The sequence below is a fragment of the Heterodontus francisci genome, chromosome 9 (assembly GCF_036365525.1).
Source record: "Heterodontus francisci isolate sHetFra1 chromosome 9, sHetFra1.hap1, whole genome shotgun sequence".
Lineage (NCBI taxonomy): Eukaryota > Metazoa > Chordata > Chondrichthyes > Heterodontiformes > Heterodontidae > Heterodontus > Heterodontus francisci.
Genome location: NC_090379.1, coordinates 68556494 through 68580575, shown reverse-complemented (window position 1 = coordinate 68580575; position 24082 = coordinate 68556494). Strand labels below are relative to the sequence as shown.

Here is a 24082-nt window from a genome sequence, read left to right as displayed (position 1 = left end):
TTCCTCCCACGGCCAAAGACTTGCAGGTTGATAGGTAAATTGGCCATTGTAAATTGCCCTAGTTTAGGTAGGTGGTAGGAGAATGGTGGGGATGTGGTAGGGAATATGGGGTTAATGGAAGATTAGTACAAATGGGTGGTTGTTGGTGGGCCAAAGGGCCTGTTTCAGTGCTGTATCTCTAAATAAAATAAATAAAGGTTGGGAAGACCAAAGCTATTGTCTTTGGTCCCTGTCACAAACTCTGTTCCCTAACCACTGACTCCATTCCTCTTGCTGGCAGCTGTCTGAGGCTGAACTAGACTGTTCAAAGTTGGTGCCATATTTGACCATAAGATGAGCTTCCAATCATATACCTGCACCATCTCTAAGATCACCTATTCCACCTCTAACATCGCCTGATTCTGACCCTGCCTCAGCTCATCTGCTGCTGAAACCTTCATCTCTGCCTTTGTTACCTCTAGACTTGACTACTCCAATGCACTTCTAACCAGCCCCCCATGTTCTACCCTCCATAAACTTGAGGTCATCTAAAACTCTGTTCTAACTCGCACCAAGTTCCGTTCGCCGTTACCCCATGCTCACTGACCTACTTGGGCGCCTAGTTAAGCAACACTTTGATTTTAAAATTCTCATCCTTGTCTTCAGATCCCTCCATGGTCTCACCCCTCCCTAAACTCCTCTAACCCTACAACCCTCTGAGATAGCTGTGCTCTCCAATTCTTGCCTCTTGACTATCTCCATTTTAATCACTCCAGCATTGGCAGCTGTAGTTTCAAGTGCCGTGACCCTTAGCTCTGGAATGCCCTCCCTAAACCTCTCCACCTCTTTCCTCCTTTAAGGCACTATTAAAACTGACTGCACTGGTCCTAATATCTTCTTATGGCTTAGTGTCAAAGTTTGATAGTGCCCTGTTACATTTTAGTATGCTAAAGATGCTAAATAAATGCAGATGTTGATGGTGATGATGTAGTCGTAGTAGTAGTACAGAGGACCCTTGCAGCCAGCAGACAGAGGAGAATTTTATTCCATCAGTCTAGCCCACATTTAAACTCCCAAGTCCCCAGAGGTAAAAGATTAGTGCTTAGCTGTCCAGTTCCCCAAATGTATCCCATTAACTAATGTACCATAATTTCTGTAATTTAATGATATATAGCTAATAAATGTATTTTTCAGCATACAATAACACACAAATATATGTTTACGTGTTACATATCCTAATTTCAATCCTTTTTCTGTCATTTAAACGTTCGTAGCATAATGTATCTGAATACTTTTGGTCCTAATTTATTTCATTAATTTAGCTGTAAATGCCTAGCTATAGTGTATGTTTAAAAAATATTTATTGTGGGTGGTACTGAACTACTCAGACCAGGTAAGTCCCAAGTTCAATCAATCGTCTTACCAGCATGCCCACTCACATCCCAAGAATTTTATTTTAAAATTGTGCATACTAAACTGAAGTTGGAATTCCCCAGTTAAAGGATTATATTGTCAAATTAGACTTTTTTATGTTTTCCCTCTTCAGCTTCAGTGAAGCAGCATTTTCTTTGTAACTTCAGCTCCTTAAGATCGTTCTTCTGCTCATCAACTTAGGGGTATTAGCCCTGGGCAATGCAACATCAATATTTTCATCATCACCATCTACAAGGCACAAGTCAGGAATGTGATGGAATACTCTCCACTTGCATGGATGGGTGCAGCTCCCAACAACATTCAAGAAGCTCTACATTATCCAGGACAAAGCAGCCCAGTTGATTGGCACCCCATCCACGAACATTCACTCCCTCCACCACCGACACACAGTGGCAGCAGTGTGTACCATCTACAAGATGCACTGCAGCAATGCACCAAGGCTCCTTAGACAGCACCTTCCAAACCCACGACCTCTACCAATTAGAAGGACAAGGGCAGCAGTTGCATGGGAACACCACCACCTGCAAGTTGCCCTCCAAGCCACACACCATCCTGATTTGCAACGATATCGTCATTTCTTCACTGTAGCTGGGTCAAAATCCTGGAACTCTCTTCCTAACAGCACTGTGGGTGTACCTACCTCACATGGACTGCAGTTCAAGAAGGCAGCTCACCACCACCTTCTCAAGGGCTATTAAGGATGGGCAATATAGCTGTCCTAGCCAGCGATGCCCACATCCCATAAATTAATTTTTAAAAAAGCATTCCGAGCACAGACACATGAGTGCAGTGAAGCTCCATTTACTTTGCCCCAGTACAGGAGGCCATTCAACTCATAGCATCCGTCCATCTGTGTGATTGCCCTTGAACTGGTGTTATCTACACTAATCCCATTTCATATTATCCTTTTGTATTACTTTTCAACTACTTCTAAATGTTGTTACAGCCTCTGGCCCAATAGCTGCTTTGGGTAAAGCCTTGCATACTCTAATAATCCTCTGCAAAAAAAAAAAAAATCCCTCTAGCTTCTCCTTTTCATTCTTCTATTGGTAATTTGAGTCAATGTGCCCTTCTTACTCATTTGCCAACCAGAGGCATAATGATAGCTTGTGACTAAGCTTTCTTTTTCCCAGTGGTTTAGAGAATGTTACATAGCAGAGAGAACCTGATGGGAGTATTTTTAGGATTTTAAAATGGGTTAAACAAGACTGCTTTTATGAAGATCATTCTTTGGGATGTGGGTGCATGGGCAATACCAGCATCTATTGCCCATTCCTAGTTGCCATTGAGAGGTGGCGATGGGCTGCTTTCTTGAACTGCTGCAGTCTGTGTGTGAAGGTACACCCACAATGCTATTAAGCTGGGGGTTCCAGGACTTTGGCCAAGGAACAAAGAAGGAAAGGCAGGATGTTCAAGTCAGGATGGTGAAGCAAACGTTTTAGCCTTGTCTTTTCACTCGTGCTGGGCTGTGCCATCATTGAGGATGCGGAAGTTTATGGAACCTCTTCCTTCCAGTAGTTACTTAATTGTAACCATTCAGTACCATTCACAATTAGATATGGAAGGACTGCAGATCTTTGGTCTGATTTCCTGTTTAGTGTGCATGTAGTCATAGAATCATAGAAATTTACAGCACGGAAGGAAGCCAATTAGCCTATCATGTCCATGCTGTTCAGCCTAATCCCACTTTCCAGCTCTTGGTCTATTGCCTTGTAGGTTACGGCAGTTCAAGTGCATATCCAAGTACTTTTTAAATGTTATGAAGGTTTCTGCCTCTACCACCCTTTCAGGCAGTGAGAAAATTTCCCCTCGAATTTCCTCTAAATGTCCTACCTCTTACCCTAAATCTGTGCCCCCTGGTTATGGACCCCTCAACCAAGGGGAATAGGACCTTCCTATCCATTCTATCTAGATCCTTCATAATTTTATACACTTCAATTAGGTCTCCCCTCAGCCTCCTCTGTTCCAGAGAAAACAAAGACGAAGTCTGGCATTGTGGCTTCACCAGGTTGGCACCACATTTACAGGTATGCCTGAAGTTCTCTGCATCCTCTTCTGCACTCCTCATTGAACCAGGGTTGGTCACCTGGCATGACAGTGATGGAGGCGTGAAGAATATACTGGTCCATGAGATTACAGATTGTGATGGTATACTATTGTGCTGCTGCTGATGGCCTACAGTGCCTCATTGCAACTCACTTTTGAACTGCTGGATCCGTTCTTAATCTATTCCACTTAGCACTGTGATTGTGCCACACAACTCGATGGAGAGTCCTCTATGTGAAAATGGGTCTTGGTCTCCACAAACACCCTTCAGTGGTAACTCCTCCCAGTGCTGCCATGGACAGATGCATCTGTGATGGATAGATTGGTGAGGATGAAGTCAAGTAGTTTGTTCCTTTGTGTTGGTTCTCTCAGCATCTGCCACAAGCCTAATATGGAAGCTATATCCTCAGGACTCGACCACATGGTGGTACTGCTGAGCCATGCTTGGTGATGAACATTGAAGTGCCCTGCCCTGCCTGGAATACGTTATGTGCCCTTGCTTCAGTGCTTCCTCCAAGTGGTCTTCAACATTGAGGAGTACTTCTTCTCTATCTGAGGGAGTGCAGTAGGTGGTAATTAGCAAGAGGTTCCCTTGCCCTTGTTTGACCTGAAGCCATGAGTTCATGGAGTCCAAAGTCAATGCTGAGGACTGCCTGGGCCACTCCCCCTGAATGTATAACACTGTGTGCCCATTTCTGGGAATATAGTGGAGGGGGTTGGGACATTGACTGATAGTCGTACACACACAGTAATATCTATCTCTGGCTGTAGCTCTTCCAGCTTTGAAGCCAGACCCTATATGTTGTGATATTGCTTTAACTATTGAATATGTAAATAGTTTAACATGCATCATCTCATGAAGTGATGTAAGCCAATAGGTGATATAGCAGTTGGAACAGAGTTAGTCTATTAACCCCATTAGCATATTAGTCCTTGTCTGTGTAGCAGGGCCTGGTCTCCAATCGTCTCAGCCATCCCTAGCATTGGGCAAAGGCCTTGGTTCACTCAGACCATGTTGTGATTGGTGTGCAACAGGCTCCCCACATTCAAAGAACCCACGCACAGGCATCTTCTACCCCCTCAAAATGAACTTCGGTACCTGGAATATCAGGACTTTTATGGACAACCCCAGTAGCGACAGACCTGAACGTCGCACCGCTATCATAGCCTGAGAACTCAGCCGCTACAACATTGATATCGCTGCCCTCAGTGAGACATGGTGGACAGGAGAAGGCTAGCTCAAGGAACAAGGTGGTGGATACACCTTCTTCTGGAAAGGTAAACCAGAAGAAGAGCGCCGACTCCATGGGGTTGGCTTCGTCATTTTAAAAAATGAATTAGCCGACAGCCTCACTGAGCCCCCTTGTGGATTAAGCGATCGTCTCATGACCCTCTGGGTCACCCCAACCCAGAAACAGCATGCCACAGCCGTCGGAATGTACACCTGAACTCTAGAAGCAACAGATGAGGCCAAAGAGGAATTCTACTCCAGCCTTGATCACTTGCTGTCCCATGTTCTCAAGGAAGACAAGCTGATCCTACTCGGAGACTTCAATGCCAGAGGGACACAAACCTTTGGAAAGGTGTGATTGGCAAGGAAGGTGTTGGAAGGGCTAACACCAACAGTGTCCTTCTTCTGACAATGCCTTGAACATGGCCTGTTCATAACGAATACCCTATTTCGTCAGAGAGACAAATACAAGATATTACAACAGCACCCTCACTCCAGGCATTTGCTTGACTATATCATCGCCTGAGTGAAGGACTGCAAGGATGTTCGCATCACCCATGCCATGATAAGAGCCGATGATTGCTGGACTGACCATCGCCTAATCTGAGCTACTATTTCAATAAACCCAGTCCAAAAACGGCAGCGGGAGCAGAAGCACTGCCGCAGGAAAATCAATGTTGATGGTATCAAGGACTCTGCGAAGAAAGACCTATTCAGGCAGGTTCTTACAAGCAACTTGGTGACGCTCAACGAAGAGGAACTACCAGAATGTCCACAATGCCTGGTCTGCTCTCAAAGCTACCATCATCAGCGCTTGAAAAGATACTCTTGGTTTCTTGACCAGGAAATTGGTTTGACGTGAACATCCAGGAGATCTAGGAGCTACTAAATTGCAAGCGCAAGACATTCCTGAATTGGGAAGCATCACCAAAATTCAAGGGGGAGAAAAAAGCAGGTATACAGACAATGAAGGCCGAGGTTCAACAAAAAACCTGTGACCTAAAGAACAGCTGGTGGGCTGAAAGAGTGCAGGAAGTGCAACAATTCACTGACAGCCACGGCATGGTGGATTCTTCGGCGCAGTCAAGACCATTTAAGACCCAAGTACCCAAGGACCTACCCCACTGAAAGCAAAGAATAGAGTGGCGCTGATCCAGGACAGTGGGGCAGTCCGCACTTGTTGGAAGGAGCACTTTGAAAATCTTCTCGGTCCTTGATGCAAGCACCCTCGACCACATTCCACAGCATGCTACCCGCCACGACCTCGGCACAACCCCAGTCTGACGAGATCGAAAAACCCATCTGCTAGCTGAAAAACAATAAGGCCGCTAGTGTAGGCTAAAATTCTAAAATATGGCGGAGAGGCCCTCCTGACACAAATACATGGTTTCATCTCCCTCATCTGGAAGGAGGAGAGCATGCCAGGGGATCTTCGAGACACTGTTATTGTGACCAATTTGAAAAAAGGCAACAAGACTGACCGTGGTAAGTACAGAGAAGTATCCCTGCTGTCCGCCACATGGAAGGTCTTTGCAAGAGTCATTCTCAACCACCTCCTCCCCATGGCTGAAGTGCTTCTACCGGAATCACAATGTGGATTCTGACCATCAAGAGGCACAGTGGAAATGATCTTCACGGCAAGACAACTCCAACAAAAATGTAGGGAGCAGCAGCAACCTTTTATACATGGCCTTATATGACCTCACAAAGGCCGTTGACTGTTAACCAGGAGGGATTATGGAACATCCTCCTCAAATTTGGCCGTCCGGAGAAATTTGTCACAATCCTCCGCCTGCTGCACGACGACATGCAAGCTGTAATCCTTGTCAACTGACCCAATCCGAGTGCAAACTAGGGTCAAGCAAGGCTGTGTCATTGTACCAATGCTCTTCTCCATCTTCCTCACTGCAACACTCCACCTCATCACCTTGAAGCTCCCTGCCGGAGTAGATCTACTCGACAGGACAAGTGGGAAACTATTTAACCTACGTCGCCTCCAGTCCAGAACCAAGGCCACTGCAACCTCTGTCATCGATCTGCAGTATGCCTGACACGCTTGCATCATTAAAATTCTCAAACTGCCATGTTTGATCTCATTCCCTGAATTATTAGTTCAGTCCTCTAAATTAGTTTAGTAACACAACCACATTACCTATTAAAAAGCATTTTAATGTTGATTATAGTACTTCCTTTCCCTCCTCTCATTCCTTGAATGAAAACAATTGCCTGTTACTTTCACCCAGAGTATCTGGAATGTCCACTGTCAACTTTGAAGTGTTCTTGTGTGTTGTAATTGGACTGGCCTTTTATTATCCTGCTAAAGGCGGAATGTACTGTTTAACACACGATGCTTTGCTTGTTTGCCAACCTAAAAACTAACAACCTAATTTTAACAGACTGACAAGTACTCAAACTTTCTACTGAATTATTTGTAATCCAAATGATCGTACTGTAGTTCTGTAATTTGTTTTCATTCATACAGGCTATTCAGGAGCAAATGAAACTTCATGGGCAGGAGCCAGTTTCTTTTCAGGATGTCAAGGTACCTTGGAACTTTGAGGTTTTTGATGCTAAAGAATAAAATTAGAAATACAGCTACTTTTGAGGGTACATGTTGAATTTCCATGAGTTATACAGGAACCTATGTTCTGTATTAGTCTCCAAGAATTATAGCAGAAAAGACCCCTCCTGCCTGCAAATGTGTACATGTTTTTGCAAAATTTCAGTCATATTACAATGTTGAAATGTAGCTGGAAAAATAGCAAGCAATTTATTTCAATCACTTGATATCCAGTACTTCTTAATCTACGGCCTTTCCAGGTAAATTGTACAACTCAATCTTGCAGCAACAGCAACGCTTTTTATATGCGAACAGCCCTATTCTTGTTTCATTCTGATTCTCTGGACATGCATTTCTGATCCAACAAAACTGTCATAAACCACTTTCCAGGTTAAATAATGACAGTAGCTATGATTCTTCCGGGTTAGAACTAAAAGGCTTCTCAATCCACTATTAATAGATGTGAGTTCACTGCACTTACAAGTGATAGATTGAAATGACCTAATTTCAGTTCTTGCCTTGAAGACCTATTGGGCAGAAGATTCAAATCTATATTCGGGCCTGGACTGAAACTATTTCAAAAATGAAAGGTAGAATTTAAGAACTCAATCTGAAGACAACTGATTTAGTGTATAGAATGTTCAAATATCAAGTTCCTAGCTCCCCTTAATTTGTCCATTGATCTGCATAATAGAGTAAGAAAGGAATAGGTTGTTTATAACACTTAGTCAAATATGAGTGTACCTGTTCCATGTAACACTTTCAGATTTGTTTCAGATATTCCTATTGTTCTGGCAAGAAATGTGCTGGACTCATTTAAGGTATCTCCTCCCCTATAAAATGGCACAGAGAACTGGCAAGATATTGTGCAGGATTTTCCCGCTGGCTTCAAGACCTCCGCGTCAAGACCAAATTTGGAGGGAGGGGGGCAAGCCCACACTTGCCAGGTGCCAGACCAGGGGAGCTGTTTTCCCAGAGGCAGCCTCCTGATTGGCCACCTCCAAGCTCACTGTCCAATTGCGGATGGCAGGTGGGCTGCTGATGCTGCCAGCCCAATCACGGAGCGAGCAGCACTAGATCCTTGGCAACCCCACCGAGAGAGGTTGGCACTGCGGAGACAGCTAGAAGAATGCGAGGGCACCTCAAAATGGAGGTGACAGAAGTGTTTGGGCCACGTTTGCAGCCTTTGCTGCCAGTAGCGCCTCTTTGCAGGATGAAGCCTCTGGCTTCAATGGCTCCTCCGGACTGCTGCAGGGAGGCTGCCTGCTTTAAACTGGCAGCCTCCACATGTGGCAGGGGGCTGTTACACCGCTGACAAAATGCCAGCAAGTGCTCTAAATGGCCCCTAATGGGGCCTTAATACAAACTGGCTGCCTGCCACTTTACAGCAGACAGCCCATCCATATGCTGACCTGCCCCCAGTCTCAAGATAAAGGGTCAGCCATTTAGGACTGAGATGGAGACATTTCTTCACTCAGTGGGTTGTGAATCTTTGGAATTCTCTATCCCAGAGAACTGTGGATTCTCAGTTGTTGAGTATATTCAAGGCAGAAGTCAATAGATGTAGTAAGGGAATTGAGGGATATGGGGATAGTGTGGGAAGGTGGAGTTAAGGTAGATGATCAGCCAAGTTCTTGTTGAATGACAGAGCAGGCTCTAAGGGCCAAATAACCTACCCCTACTTCTTGTGTTCTCCTGTCCCAACTATTACATCCTTTTGGCTGAATGAAAAGATGTTACATGAATTCTTTTAAAGAGGAAAAATTAGAAAATGCACTTTTTAAAAAACAAACCTATCCTTCATGCATAATCTAGAAATCATACTGAAAAACAGTTTGATCTTACAGGATGAAATCTTTGACATGGTTAAGCCTAAAGATCCATATAAAATCACCCTTCAAGATTTAATAAGCAGTGGACAAGGTGACACCGTCAGCAGCATTCTAATTGATCTAAATGGTTTCTGGACTTATGAAAACCGAGAACTTCTTGTTGCAAATGACAATGATGGTAGTGCTGATCTGGATGATTCATGATTCTATCAGTCGAGCTTTCTTTTTGACCCTCACCTGTACTTGATAAACAGTTGGACTGAATTTATGTAAATTGTACATGTAAAAATAGTTTGCAGAAATTTTTATTAAAGTTTTGTAGTGTACAAAAATGATCGTCTTTATTAAGAACAAAAACACTACAAATAAATAACGCAATTATATAGGTTAAACAATACAACATTCTGATTTAGTATTCTAGTGATAAATTACAGCAGGTGCATGATCTGAAAATCAAATTAGATGAAAGGTGGATGATACTGCAAGGCACAACTGCATTTTCAATCAGTAAATTAAGGCATGGTTTCTTCTTGGGGTGGGGGGGGGGGAAAGGGCAGAGCTGGGCCCTTGCATCATCCTCCATAGAATAGCTTCCTCTAAGTTGGAATCGGATCATCTCTTTGTTTGGTTTCTGTTAGAGTGGTAGGATCACTTTCCATTTCAAAGCTTACATTCACAAATGATGCATTAACTACTGGCAGGCCATCATGCGCACTAACCACATCTTGCTGCTGTGCCATTTGTTCTTGGTAATTCTTTTCAGCTTCTTCTGACATTTTGTTTTCTTCCTCCTCTTCCTCCTCCTGTAACATTTACATTTTCATGTATAAATAATCTTAGCCGAATTAAAATAGTGATTCTTGTACAAACTTCTATATCCTATAAAGTTACATATTTCAATTCTATACTAGAAATTTTTCTAATGCCAATTCCTTGCTGTCTCCTCTTCTATAAGCATTGACTGCAGTTTCATGATTATCAGACACTTTCTGGTACCTTGCACTGGCTTCATTACGTATAGCTGAACTGTTATAGCATGTGTAGGCAGGCTGTTCTACCATAGGGAATATTCTGTTCTTACCTGACATGTAAACATGCATTCACAGCGCTGGTCACTGGATACTGATCAATTTTCAGTTGCCTAATGTAGAGAGATACTTGCTGCCTTGACTGTGACCAGCTAACTCAGCAAAGTAAACTCCTCAAAACTAGAGACCTTTATGATCTGTTTAGCTCAGTTATCTATTATATCAATTCCCAAAGCCATCAGAGGAGTTAGTTATGTCTAATTTTACGTATTTATACAAATTACTTTAGAAAATCACGTTCTATCTGCCAGACCCGATAGCTGTAGTAACAAGGCAAAAATCCATACTGCAACAGTGTCTCTTGTAGGCCATGTAGTGACTCTTTATCTTCCTCCTTCCTCAGTTTCTAATCTGATGCACTACTCCAAAACACATCTATCTCTACTATGTATCACAGAGTGTTAGTATACAAATATTCAGTGACAATGTGCTGCTTCCATGATACAGAATTGCAGAGTAGGGAGGAAAAGTGATGATTCCACTGAAGTAGATAAGCTAGGTCTTTTGTTTTTAGATTGGATGGGCTGGATTTTGTGGTGGGCAGATTGAGAGCCGTCCACCAGCCTAAAAGTCGGTGGTGAGCCCGCCTCTGCCGGGCTTGGGGATCCAGACTGGATTTTACGGTCTCGGGAGGGTCTTGCACCTCATTGAGGCAGGAGGTCCCGCCAAACGGAGTTGCTGGGACTACACCCAGCCAACGGAACGAAGATGAAGGATGGCCCCGGGCAAGAGATGTTTGTGAGGCCTCGCCGAGGGCAATCGGTTGGGCCCCGGCGAGGCTAGGGGGGGCGGGAGGCGTGTTGTACGTTGCGGGTGGTTGGGGCTTTGGGGGCAGTTCTCTGTGGGCACAGACTGCCCGATCAGGAGGGTTCTCCCAGCCAGCCAGAATACCACCGACTTTAATCAGGCAGGTTTTCTGAGGGCTCAGCCGCCTGCCAGCCAAAGGTAAAATCCCCCTGGTGGTGGGCGGAGGCCCTTAAGTGGCAGTTAATTGGCCACTTTAAGGGCCTTGATAGGTCTGGGGCGGGCGGGCCTTTTCTCGCTGCTGCTGCCCCGCGTAAATTGGCAGCGGAGGCGGGAGCGTGTTAGGAAGGGGCCCCCTCAGCAACCCCCCCCCCCCCCGCCTCCAGCCCATTCTTTTGGGCGGGTGGTGGTGCCAGATTATTCCTGCTCTCTTGTCTGTAAGCATTGACTCCTGGCTGGCTATGGTTGCATGTTTTCCAGACATCCTCTGGTAACTCTTGCATATTATAAAATATTTGAATCATAATTAACTTAGATACACTAGAATACAATTTGAATTTCATATGTAAAAATCGAAAGATCTATTTTAATATATTGATAACCTAGTTTTGAAATTCTGCACAAAGAAACAAGGAGGTACTTCTGATTTTGCTGTAATTATGTCCATCCTGAGCTCACAACATAGGTGTCATGCTAAAACCAATTATTTTGCAGTGTGACTGTTAACAGCCACTAAATCTGATTGTAACTCCTTCCCATTCTACTCACCACTCAATATATTCCCCTCCTGGCAAAATGATGGTGAATGTTTCCATGTAAATAAATTAGCCACAGAGTGTGAATATATTGGGAATTAAAGGTAGTTCCTTGTGTTTCAAGTTAGTTTTTAAAAATTCTATCAAATGTGCCTATTGTTCATTTTTCAAACACAATTCTTGAAGTGAGATTCAGGAAAACCTGCTGAATTATAAGTAACTTATTGAATAAACATATGCAAGCTGCTTACCTCCTTCTTTATCCTGTAGTACTCATCAATAGCATACTGGTACTTTGGAGCATTTATACCAAAAAGTGAAGCTATCTTTTCTCCCAAGAAGTCACAAACTATTTTTTAAAAAAAATTACAAAGCTGTTATTGAAAGTTCCATTTTATGGTAAACTCTAGAACAAGACAGTGCCAAAAACCCACATTCTTTATTCTGCCACACTTTTTCTTTTGCAGAATTTTCTTGCTTCTATTCTCCTCTGCTATTTTGCTGTAACCATTCACCCAGTCTCACATTTCTCTATTTTCTGTCAATATTTCCTTCATTTAATCCTCTCTAATCACAGAACCAACTTCTGAGGAAAGGCCATCAACCTGAAATATTAACCTTCCTTTCCTCTGTCCACAAATGCTCCCTATCCTGCTGAGTGGTTCCAGGATTTTCTGTTTTATTCAGATTTCCAGCATCTGTATTTTTCTTTTATGTTTTGTTGTTTAATTCACTGCCATTTCTCTTCTTGGAATGCCCACATTAAAAAAAAAGTTCTGCTTTGATTTCATTTCATTTGTTTCTCTTACCCTGTTCATCTTCATTGGTATCTGTTTCCCTTATGTTGATCACGTGTTCACTAAAACTTGCTTTCAAATCCACCTCTCTTTTCTCAGCAACTTTGTCCGGCCCTGACTCACTTAGTGGGCGGCGCAGTGGTTAGCACCGCAGCCTCACAGCTCCAGCGACCCGGGTTCGATTCTGGGTACAGCCTGTGCAGAGTTTGCAAGTTCTCCCTGTGACTGCATGGGTTTTCGCCGAGTGCTCCAGTTTCCTCCCACAGCCAAAGACTTGCAGGTTGATAGGTAAGTTGGCCATTATAAATTGCCCCTAGTATAGGTAGGTGGTAGGGGAATTGAGGGAAGGTGGGGATGTGAGAGGGTAATGGGATTAATGTAGGATTAGTATAAATGGGTGGTTGATGGTCAGCACAGACGCGGTAGGCCGAAGGGCCTGTTTCAGTGCTATCTCTCTAAATAAATAAATACATGGATAGCAGCTTAAATTCAAATATTAGTGTTTCAGATCCACCCATGATCAGATATGTCCATGGTATTTTGCATCACTCTAACCACTCCTCTCGCTGCTTCATGATCTATCATGAGCCACCAATCTCAGCCTTTCTCTCCAGTAGCACCTATTCAATTTAATTTCATAGCTGTCCTGGTTCTCAGTTTCATTTCGTCTCCAAAGTCCCCCATTGCCCGATTCTACCTCCTCCCCAAGGTTCACAAACAGGACTGTCCCAGTAGATCTATAATTGCAACTTGATCCTGTCCAATGGAACTTATTTCCTCATAGCTTGACTTAATTTTTTTCTCCCTTGTCCAGTCCCTATACGCATACATCAGCCATTCTTCGAACACTGTTAATCGCTTTAATCAATTCCCATTTCCTGGACCTATTCATCTCCTTTTCACTATGGATGTTCAATACTTCCATCACTCTTTTGCCTGGGTGAACTTGTTCTCACTTTGATCAACTCTTCCTTTAACTCCACTCACTTCCTTCAAACAATTAATGTCACTATAAAAACCTGCCTGGGTCCCAGCTATGCCTACCTTTCTGTAACATTCTTTGTTCATTTTTGTTCTATTCCTACTCAGCACCCCTCCCTGACTTCTGGGGTAACAGTTGGGCTGCTGCCTTTGGCCTCTGTGCTTCTTGACTAGGGAGGATGGAAAAATAAAATCAATCACAGTTCCCACTCCTAATTGGCAGTGACTTCTGCTGAAGTGAGTGAGAGCAGGATAAGCTTGGCTGCGATTCCCTCCATGAGGGAACAGCCTGTCAACACTGACTGGCGAGACTTGCACTTGAAAAATGCTCACTTGAGCCACCAGCACCCAGGGAACCATAGCTCAACAATAATCAATGCCTTCAGAAAAAGGAAGATGAGTAAAAAGAAAAGTTAGAAAATAAACACAAAAGGAATTTTAAATCAACTCTACCAATTTTAAAGCATTAGTGCTCAAGGTAGTGTGTAACTGATGCCTTTTTTCACTGTTAATATTATTGCTATTTCACCATTTCTCTAACATTCATTTTTTTAAGAAGCTAGCTTACTTCTCCCCTCCTCCAAGCCAAAAAAAGGAAGCTCAACACATGCTGCATACCTGGGAATAACATAGAGGAAGGTGATTACAAACACTGCGACTCAACTGAGGCAAGTAGAAGGAAACTGAAGATAAAGTACAATTTCAAAATATGGACATGCTGGGAAATGAATCAGAGGCTGTTAGGAGACTGCTCAACCTAACCATAATATAGGTGAAAACCAAAGTGGCTTCAGCTGCACATTGAGCATTGCAGTAGCAATATATAGCATCAAAGAGATAGATGAGATATGTACAATCCTGATTATGCTCAATTTGCAGTGAGCCAGGCCAAGCACTGAGTGATCTTAGAGCAGGTACCTACCCATCCACTTGATGGCACATACATAGAACCTAGCAAAATTTAGAAATATAACAGGAGAAACCTGCATGCCATCAATCACTGCCAGATGTGTGTGAAAATGATCCCAATAACTTTTACCTCACTCTACAGAGAGGTAATGAATCTCTGCTTAGCTCCAGTTGACAATTAGAGTTAGGAGTTTACAGTGTGGGAAGCTGTAAGCTTAAACATAAACATATAGTCTTATCAATCATTCTACTGGGAAATGTATTTGCAGCTGTGTTTCTATATTGACAATACAAGAACACTGCAGATATTTTAAAGAGTGACAAATGTACTAAGTTACAGAAGCATTTGTCTCCTCTTATTTCGTCCTGTATTCATATTCAAATATCCATCCATAATTTCTTGATTAGCAAAGTAAATGATTCTCCAGAGATCCTTTTGCAACCCTTAATTTGATAAGTTCAAGAGGTTGTAATTGTGGATTTCTAAAGTTACATATTTTTACAACTTGTAACTTGTAAATATTGTACACAATACTGCAAAATTTCCACAGAAATTATGATTATAATCCATGATAATACATATATAATATGCATACCTGACAGTGTTCCTGTAGCAACTCTTAGCATGTAGAACCACAGGAATGGGCCCCAAGGGAGTTTGCTCTGGGAACAAAATATGTTTCATATTATACACTTGGACATTCATTTCCTCCTCCAATTCACAAAAATAACTTTGATGAACTTCAGTCTTACAGTATCAATTATTGGCAATAAGTCTTTTTTTTCTTCTTCCTGCTCCTCCTCATCTGTGCTGTATTCTTCCATAGTTTCACCACTAGCAAAATGAATGATTCTCCGAGGAAGCTTTTGCTTTTTCATACTCACATCTCCAAGTTCTACATTCTCAAATGATTTTCCATTTGCCTGCAACTTTAAGAGAAAAATAAATTAAACCATCCAGATTAATGCTTATTGGGCATACAAAAAGGAATTCAGTATTTTATCTTTAGAAGGACTGGGTGACATGGTTAACATTGCTCCTTCATCTTTGCCATGTGGGTTTGAATTCAAACTACATCAATGAATGGAGTTTCCTAGTTCTCTCATCTGTAAAGGAATCCCAAATGAATAAAATAGGCAGTCCACAGTTTCTAGTCGATTTTCCCCCATCCACCACACAAGACTGCCTACAAGCTAACAGGCAAATTCACTCAGTTTACTAAGATAACTGATGTAGGAAATACAAGCATTGTATTGGCGCAATTATTGATGCTATTATGAGTAGGGATTTCTATGATCTACAATGTAAAAACACTTTTATATTTGTGCGTAATTCTATCCAATTTCAGCACCGCTTTAACATTTACACGGAAGAGTCGGTCTGTAACTTGTAATTTTTTTCAGTTGCAACACACACATTCCTAAGGACTCTATGTTATGATTTGTAACGACAGGTAAAAAGCAAAAGAAAGACCTTGGATTTATATAGCAGCTTTCACAATCTAACAGCCAATGAAACATTTTTGCAATGTTGTCACTTTCGTAATATAAGTAAGTGTGGTAGCCAACTTGCATGCAGCAAGGTCACACAAACAATAATAAGATAAATGACCAGATAATCTGTTTATAGTGGTGTTGGTTGACGGGTTAACGATAGCCAGTAGACTAGGAGAACTCCCCTGCTCGTCTTTGAACAGTGCCATGGAATCTTTTACATCCACGAGAGGGCTAATGGGGTGTACTCAGTTTAATGTCTCATTTGAATGCTGGCATCTCCAACAATGCAGCACTCAGCATTGCACTGAAGTGTCAGCCTAGATTATGTGCTTCTCTAGAATGGGGCTTGAACCCACAATGTTCTAACTCAGAGATATGAGTTCTATCACTGAGCCAAAGCTGACACCATATACTGCAGTTGTTGGAGATCTGAAACAAAAACAGAAAAGGCTGGAAACATTCAGCAGATCGGTGGAAAGAACAGAAAAAATGTGTTAGGGTCTGCTCCAGAAATGTTAACCATTCTGTTTTCTCCAGAGATGCTAACTGACCTGCTGTGTGTTGTCAAAGACAGTAGCAACTACCAAAATAAGTCACTTCTATTGGCACACAGCAACAGAAATTATGGCCTGGATTTTGCTCGTTGTTATTAGGGAGAAAATCAGAAAGCAATGTCTGGCTTCTGCACATGCGCAATTAAACACCGAAATCCGGATATTGCTGTCAGAGACACCCTGCTCCTGCACAGAGTGTTATGTAACAGTCCTCACCGATAGACTCCGCACTAAAATTAATGCAATGGCATGAAATAGGAGTTCTTGTACACTAGTTCCCCACTAAAGGTGCCAGAAAAAGTTAGGGCATGTGCATTCAGGAGTAAGTGAAATTTTAACAGTGAGATGACTGACTGAAGAACATATGAAAGAGGAGAAGGAGTAGACCATACAGCCCATCGAGCCTGCTCCGCCTTTCAATTTAATTGTGGCTGATCTTGGCCTTCAACTCCACTTTCCCATCCGCTCCCCATATCCCTTGATTCCTTGAGATCCAAAAATCTGACTACCTCTGCCTTAAATATATTCAATGACGGCGCATCCACAATCCTCTGGTGTAGAGAATTCCAAAGAATCACAACCCTTTGAGTGAAGAAATTTCTCCTCATCTCAGTCTTAAATGATCGGCCCTTAACCTGAAACTATGCCCCCTTGTTCTAGATTCCCCAGCCAGGGGAAACAATGTCTCAGTATCTACCCCATCAAGCCCCTTCATAATCTTGAATGCTTTAATGAGATTACCTCTCAGTCTTCTAAACGCCAGAGAATATAGACCCAGTTTACTCAGTCTCTCTCATCATAGGACAACCCTCTCATCCCAGGGACAAATCCTGTGAAATGTACTGCCTCCAATGCAGATGGAGACAGAAGTCCATCTCTGGGGATAGGCTGTCCATTAATATTCATTATAAGCCCACCGACTCCCACAGCTACCTCGACTACACTTCCTCACACCCTGCCTCCTGTAAGGACTCCATTCCATTCTCCCAGTTTCTCCGTCTCTGACGCATCTTCCACAACAACGCTTCTGATTTGTCTTCCTTTTTCCTCAACCAAGGATTCGCCCCCGTTGTGGTTGACAGGGCCCTCAACTGTTTCAGGCCCATTTCCCTCACTTCTACCCTCGCCCCTTCCCCTCCCTCCCAGACCCGCGACAGGGTTCCCCTTGTCCTCACTTTCCACCCCACCAGTCTCCACATCCAAAGGATCACCCTCCACCATTTCCGCCACCTCCAGCACGATGTCATCACTAAATGCATCTTCCCCTCCCCTCCCCTCCCGTCAGCATTCCGAAGAGGTAGTTTCATCCGCGACACCCTGGTCCACTCCTCCATTACCCCCAACACCTCATCCTCTTCCCACACAATCGCAGGAGGTGTAATACTTGCCCTTTTACCTCCTCTCTCCTCACTATCCAAGGCCCCAAACACTCCTTTCAGATGAAGCAGCAATTTACTAGTACTTCTTTCAATTTAGTATTCTGTATTCGCTGTTCACAATGCGGTCTCCTCTACATTGGGGAGAACAAACGCAGATTAGGTGACCACTTTGCGGAACACCTCCGCTCAGTCCGAAAGCGTGACCCCGAGTTTCCAGTTGCTTGCCATTTCAACATTCCCCCCCTGCTCTCATGCCAACATTTCTGTCTTTGGCATGCTCCAGTGAACATTAACTCAAGCTCGAGGAGCAGCACCTGATCTTTCGATTAGACACACTGCAGCCTTGCGAACTCAACATTGAGTTCAATAACTTCAGAGCATGACTGGCCTTTTTTTAACATTTTATTTTTTAACCATGTGCCTGTTTTTCATGTAGTCAGAGCTGCTCATTATTCTGCTATTAACACTCTCTGGACTAATGCTTTGTCTTTCATCACAAGCATCAACACACTCTTTGCCTTTGTCCCAGAACAGCTTTGTTATTTAATCCCTCCTGCCCTGTCAAACACTTTCCCCTTTGTTCTCTCCCTCACCCTCCTCCCCTTCACTTGCTTAAAACCTAATTCTTTTCTAACCTTCGCCAGTTCTGATGAAAGGTCACAGACCTGAAACGTTAATTCTACTTCTCTCTTCACAGATGCTGCCAGACCAGCTGAGTATTTCCAGCACTTTTAGCTTCATCTCTAATTGGTTCCACAACATATTGCTCCAGGAAACTGTCACAAAAGCATTCTATAAATTCATCTTCCAGACCACCTTTGCGAATTTGATTGGTCTCATCTATATGAAATATTGTGTGCCCTGGAATATTTATTGTCCATCCTTGGTCACCTTGTAACCGTGACTCTGTAAACCCATTTATCTCTATTTGTGCCACTAATTCATCTATCTTATTGCAGATGCTCCGCTCATTCAGATAAAAGGACTTCAATTTTTTTTTAATACTATCCCCGTATGGGCCTCACTCTCTGATGCACTATTATCATTAAACTCTCTGATCCTTCCTGTCCCACTCAACTTGTCTTTACCCAAATCAATGTACATTTTTCTTGCCTCAGCTTTTATCTTTCACCTGAAACCCACCTTCCCGCCTGTTAGTTTAAAGTCATTTTCCCTACTCTGATCATATTTGCTCGTGCACTCTTATGTTTGTATGCTCTGTCCCTTCCTGTCACACTCCTTATTTGAAATCCTACAACCTATTATGCCATTTATTCTTCCAATATGTATCTTACATGTATAGCTTGAGTTTCACCTGCAGCTGTTCTGCACTTTCTAGGCAACTCCTTTTCAAGGTTCTTACTGCTTCCCCACTTAGTTCATCTGGAAACTTGAATGGGACATAGTGAATGCTACAGAAATACATTGTTATGTTTCTCAAAAATGAGCTGTGAAAGCAGCCAGAGCTAAATTATACACCACATAAACCAGATGCTGATTCATCCTGGCCTGGGTTACACTTGGATTTCCTCAAATAGCAATTTCATCTTATCCTAAATTTAAAGCTTTAATTATCTTGTACCGAACCCTGCCTTATCCTCAACAGACCTAGCATTCAGTGGACTCCTGGCAGTTCGTATCTATTTCCAACCTTTCATTAGGCCAACTGTTTATTAATTTTGAAACCTTATTCCCTTGATTCCATTTTAGAGGAATCTGCTCATTTCTATTTTATCTACTCATCATCATAATTACTATAAAAAACAAAACCAAGGCAACTCTCAGTGTTTAAGAAAATGATCTTTATTCCCCAGCCCATTCTCGAGGGTCAGTGACCAATTGCCAGATTATCCTGGTGGGACAGTAGCCCATTCCCACATATCCTAGAGTGATGGTGGTCCGAGATGGACAGTCAGTAATTCCCAGCCTATTCTAGTGGGACACTGACCCTTCTGTCCTGATGGGACAGGGATTAAAGCCTCAGCTTTTCACCAATATATGAATGATTTGGATGAAGTAATGGAGAATTGTATCTCCAAGTTTGTAGATGAAATGAAGTTCGAAGGCATGGTTAGTTCAGACAGAGTAAACAAAATTACAGCAGATGGAATTTAATGTGAGGAAGTGTGAGATGATCCACTTTGGATCTCAGAAAGACAAATCGGATTTTTTTTTAAATAAGTGACAGACCAGGAGCTGTGGAAAAGCAAAAGGATTATGGTGTTTATATACACAATCACTAAAAACTGGTGCACAGTACATAAAGTAATCAAAGAGGCTACTGAAATGTTGGCCTTCATCTCAAGGGATTTGGAATACAAAGGGGAGGAAGCTTCAGAGTCTTAATCAGACCATATCTGGAGTACTGAGTTCAATTTTGGGAACTGCACTTAGTCTTAGAGTGGGTATAATCATCACACCAGGGTTCAAAGGTTTAAATTATGAAGGCAGCTTGCATAAACTTGGTTTCAATTTATTTGAGTTTGGAAGGTTCTGGGATGATTTAATCAAGGTGTTTAAAATGATAAAGGAATTTGACAAGATGGATACAGAAAACATCTTGTCTCTGGTGGGGGAAACCACAACAGGGGGACATCATTATTAAATTAAAGCTAGGAATGAATTTAGGAAGTTTTTTTTACACAAAGGTAAGTCAAAATCTGGATCGACTTTCTCCAAAAGGCTGTAAAAGCTGGGACTCTTAATGTTCCATAATGGAGCAGCCAGGAACAGATTGGAGGGATCGCTTCTATGTTTCAGTCTGTCTTGGTGGGACAGTGATATATTCCAAACTGTCCTGGTGATAGGTGACTTATTCCTAGTCGTTCCCAGCGGAACGGGCACCAATTCCTGGGATCTCCCGGCGGGACGGTGCCATCCTGCTCGGGATGCTTGCCTTCGGTCGCTCCATGCCCCCACTGCCAGGTAACCGGCGGTAACTGCGCCCGCAGTCGGGCTTGAGGCCTTCCCAGCGCCCCGCCCGCTAACAGCGGGGCAGGCCCGGTCGCGACTCCGAGCCCGGCACTCACTTCTCACCTTCTCTGCGTCCGTGTTGGCGCCAGCCAGCATTACGTTGCCAGGGCTGAGATACAGGCCGAGACCCGGTAGTTTCTCCGCCATTCCCTGCTCTCCACTGCCGAATAAAGAGACAGCAGACCCTCTGTCTGACAGAAGGAACGCCCCGAGTCAGTTTACACCCAGAGCCCAGCCGAGCGGAGCAGAGCGGCCCAGCTCGGCTCCTCCCCCCGCCGGGGTTCCCAGGGTTACAGGGAGCTCGTGCTCGGGAGCGATGGTACAGGAGATGCTGCAAAAGTTAACAGTGTCCAGAACAAGGGGGCATAACCTCATCAAATGAGAGCTAGGCCATTCACTTGTTCACACAAAGGGGAGTAGAAATCTGCCCCTTCAAAAAGCTGTTGAACTTGTGCGTCAATGTAAAATTTCAAAACTTATTTTTGTTAAGTAAGGTTATGAAACCGAGACGGCTAGAAACAGATTAGAGGGGTTGAACGGCCATTCATGTTCTTAATTGTTAGGCTGCTTTATTCATAATAAGTGAATGTACACATCAACAGATCTGATCATTATAACTTAGTTCAACTGGTGCGACTTGTTTCCACACAAAAATACAATAATAAAGAACATGGCAGACGTCTCAACGTCACGAATTCGTCTCACTTCAACGAGATGACTGAACTTCCTCTGGCATTTCTGAACATTTTTGTCTTCACGAAAAAACTATATCGTTCAAAACCCTGAGTTTTTTTCAGCCAAAAAGATATAAAAGAATTTCCTATACAATCGGGTGTGAGGGGAATTTTGATTGTCAAGAAAAGCTAGCAAGATGCTCGTTATTTACAGTCTAAGGTATCTCATTAGCAAATTAACAATCACCCCTTATTCCTTTTTTGTAACTTGTTTGAATACACTGCTCTTAAAACCCAAAATTAAAAATAACATTTCCCAATCCTTTCAATGGAAAGTGACCCAAAAAAAATCCCAAAACGTGCCAGTTCTGGACATTTAAAATGAAAAGACTACAGCTTACGCTGAAATCTCTGATTATTGGATAAGATCCCTGCCAGATCTCTTACACCAGTTTGATAACGAGAACGTTAACAGTTCTTTTGGAGAGCTGTCAGAACACCAATATTCAATAACATGCTGCTACATGAGGAATAAAAGTAAGAAAGTCACTGTGCTGTTCTGTCACAGCAATAACAACAACTTGCATTTATATAGTACCTTTAACATGGTAAAACGTCCCAAGGCACCTCACAGGAGTGATTATCAAACATAATTTGACACTGAGCCACATAAGGGGATATTAGTACAGAGGACCAAAAGCTTGGTCACAGAGGTAGGTAGGTTTTAACAAGCATCTTAAAGAAGGATAGGTGGGGAGGCAGAGAGATTTAGGATGGGAATTCCAGAGCGTAGGGCCTAGGTACCTGAAGGCATGGTCGCCAATGGTGGAGCGAGATGTGCAAGAGGCCAGAATTGGAGGAGTGCAAATATCTTGGAAGGTTGTGGGCTAGAAGAGATTACAGAGCTAGGGATGGGCAAGCCCATAGAGGGATTTGAAACAAGGATGACAATTTTAAAATTGAGCCAATGGAGATCAGCAAGCACAGGGGTGATGGGTGAGGGAACCTGGTGCAGCTGAACTTTGGATAAGCTGAAATTTACGGAGGGTGCAAGGTGGGAGGTCAGCCAGGAGAGCTTTGGAATAGTCAAGTCTGAAGGTAACAATGGCATAGATGATTGTTTCAGCAGCAGAGGAGCTGAGGCATGGGTACAGACAAGTGAAGTTATGGAGGCTCCTTAGACAGCACCTTCCAAACCTGTGACATTTACCACCTAGAAGGACAAGGGCAGCAGATGCATGGGAATACCAAGTTCCCTTCCAAGCCACACACCATCCTGACTTGCACTATATTGCCATTCCTTCACTGTCGCTGGGTTCGAAATCCTGGAACTTCCTTCCTAACAGCACCTATCTCACATGGACTGCAGTGGTTCAAGAAGGCGGCTCACCACCTCCTTCTCAAGGGCAATTAGGGATGGGCAATAAAAATGCTGGCCTAGCCAGCGATGCCCACATCCCTTGAACGAATAAAATAAAGGTGGAAGAAGGTGGCCTTGTGATAGAGAAGCTATGGGGTTGGCAGCTGATCGCAGGGTTAAATAGGATTCCAAGGTTGCCAACAATCTGATTCACTCTCAGACAGTGACCAAGGAGAGGGATGAAGTTGGTGGCTCGAGAACAGAGTTTGTGGTGCGGTCCGAAGACAATGACTTTGAACTTGCCAGTATTTAACTGAAAGAGATTCTTGGTTATTTAATACTGGGTGTCAGACAAGCAGCTTAAAAAATCAGAGCCATTGCAGGGGTCAAGATGAGGGGTGATCAGTTAAGGCTGGGTGTCGTCAGCGTCCATGTGGAATCTGATATCCTGTTTGGATGATGTCATCAGGCAGATAAGTGTGGTGCTGATGTCATTGGCAAATCTGAAGATCCATGTTGCTTTCACAGAGTTTGTAACCTTCCAGTTCAATACAGAAACAGTAGGTCTGCCTGGGTGATTTGACAGTCTTAATCTAGATGCATTAGTCATGCATGTATGGTATTAAATTAATCTAATTTGATACTTCTTTAACTTGCACTGTCATTCCAGGTGCTTATTTTTAAAGTTTCAAGTACTGTTGAGCTTCACCCCTGTGTTTGCTGACCTCCATTGTCTCCCAGTTCAGCAACACCTCAACTTTAAAGATATTCAGATCGTCTATGAAGCAGCAAAAACATCATTTGGAAAAAGCGGAACCCACAACAAGGACTGGTTCGAGACCTACTCAACTGAGATGATATCTGTCATTGATGCAAATACAAAACCTACATGATGCACAACATAAACTCAACAGCTAAGACACTGCATGACTCGAAAGTAGCCAAGACAGCTGTGCAAAGGAGAGGGAGATACTGCGCAAACAAACACTGGTTCAGCTTATGTCAAGAAATCCAAACTGCACGCGACAAAGGAAATCGACAAACTATGTGCAAAGGGATCAAGAGGGTGTTTGGCCCTGCCGTTGCCAAAGTTGCTCCACTGAAGTCAGCAGATGGTGAAGTATTCACCGACAGAAGTAAACAGATGCCCTGGTGGGCTGAACACTACTGTGAACTGTATTCCTGTGAGTCAGACATCTCTCAGTCTGCACATGACGCTCTTCCACAACTTCCTGTCATGGATGAGTTAGATGAAGAACCCTCATCACTGGAGCTCAAGACCGCTGAGT

At 43.2% G+C, this 24082-nt stretch overlaps 2 protein-coding genes across 4 annotated transcripts in view; one reads left to right on the top strand and one right to left on the bottom strand.

The window, feature by feature from the left end:
* The window catches only part of ppp2r3c (protein phosphatase 2, regulatory subunit B'', gamma), a 39024-nt gene extending 29610 nt beyond the window's left edge, over window positions 1–9414 (top strand). For all 3 annotated transcript variants that reach the window (XM_068039269.1, XM_068039270.1, XM_068039271.1), the window contains 2 exons: window positions 7173–7232; window positions 9098–9414. In XM_068039269.1, coding sequence (XP_067895370.1) covers window positions 7173–7232; window positions 9098–9286 — 249 coding nt within the window. In that variant the 3' untranslated portion in view covers window positions 9287–9414. The remainder of the gene's footprint in view (window positions 1–7172; window positions 7233–9097) is intronic.
* fam177a1 (family with sequence similarity 177 member A1) lies at window positions 9372–21042 on the bottom strand. Its single transcript, XM_068039273.1, has 5 exons — window positions 20823–21042; window positions 15110–15286; window positions 14953–15019; window positions 11921–12018; window positions 9372–9885 (listed from the first exon to the last, which is right to left on the bottom strand). Exons 1-5 carry the CDS (start codon window positions 20904–20906, stop codon window positions 9679–9681), a joined length of 633 nt encoding a protein of 210 aa, XP_067895374.1. The 5' UTR covers window positions 20907–21042; the 3' UTR covers window positions 9372–9678.
* Between the last annotated feature and the right edge of the window lie 3040 nt (window positions 21043–24082).

Coding starts and splice junctions, on each gene's coding strand:
- fam177a1 (XM_068039273.1), bottom strand. CDS start 20,906: ATGGCGGAGAAACTACCGGGTCTCGGCCTGTATCTCAGCCCTGGCAAC. Junction 15,020..15,109: donor TATTGCCAATAATTGATACT/GTAAGACTGAAG, acceptor TTTTGTTCCCAG/AGCAAACTCCCTTGGGGCCC. Junction 12,019..14,952: donor TGCTACAGGAACACTGTCAG/GTATGCATATTA, acceptor TTTAAAAAATAG/TTTGTGACTTCTTGGGAGAA.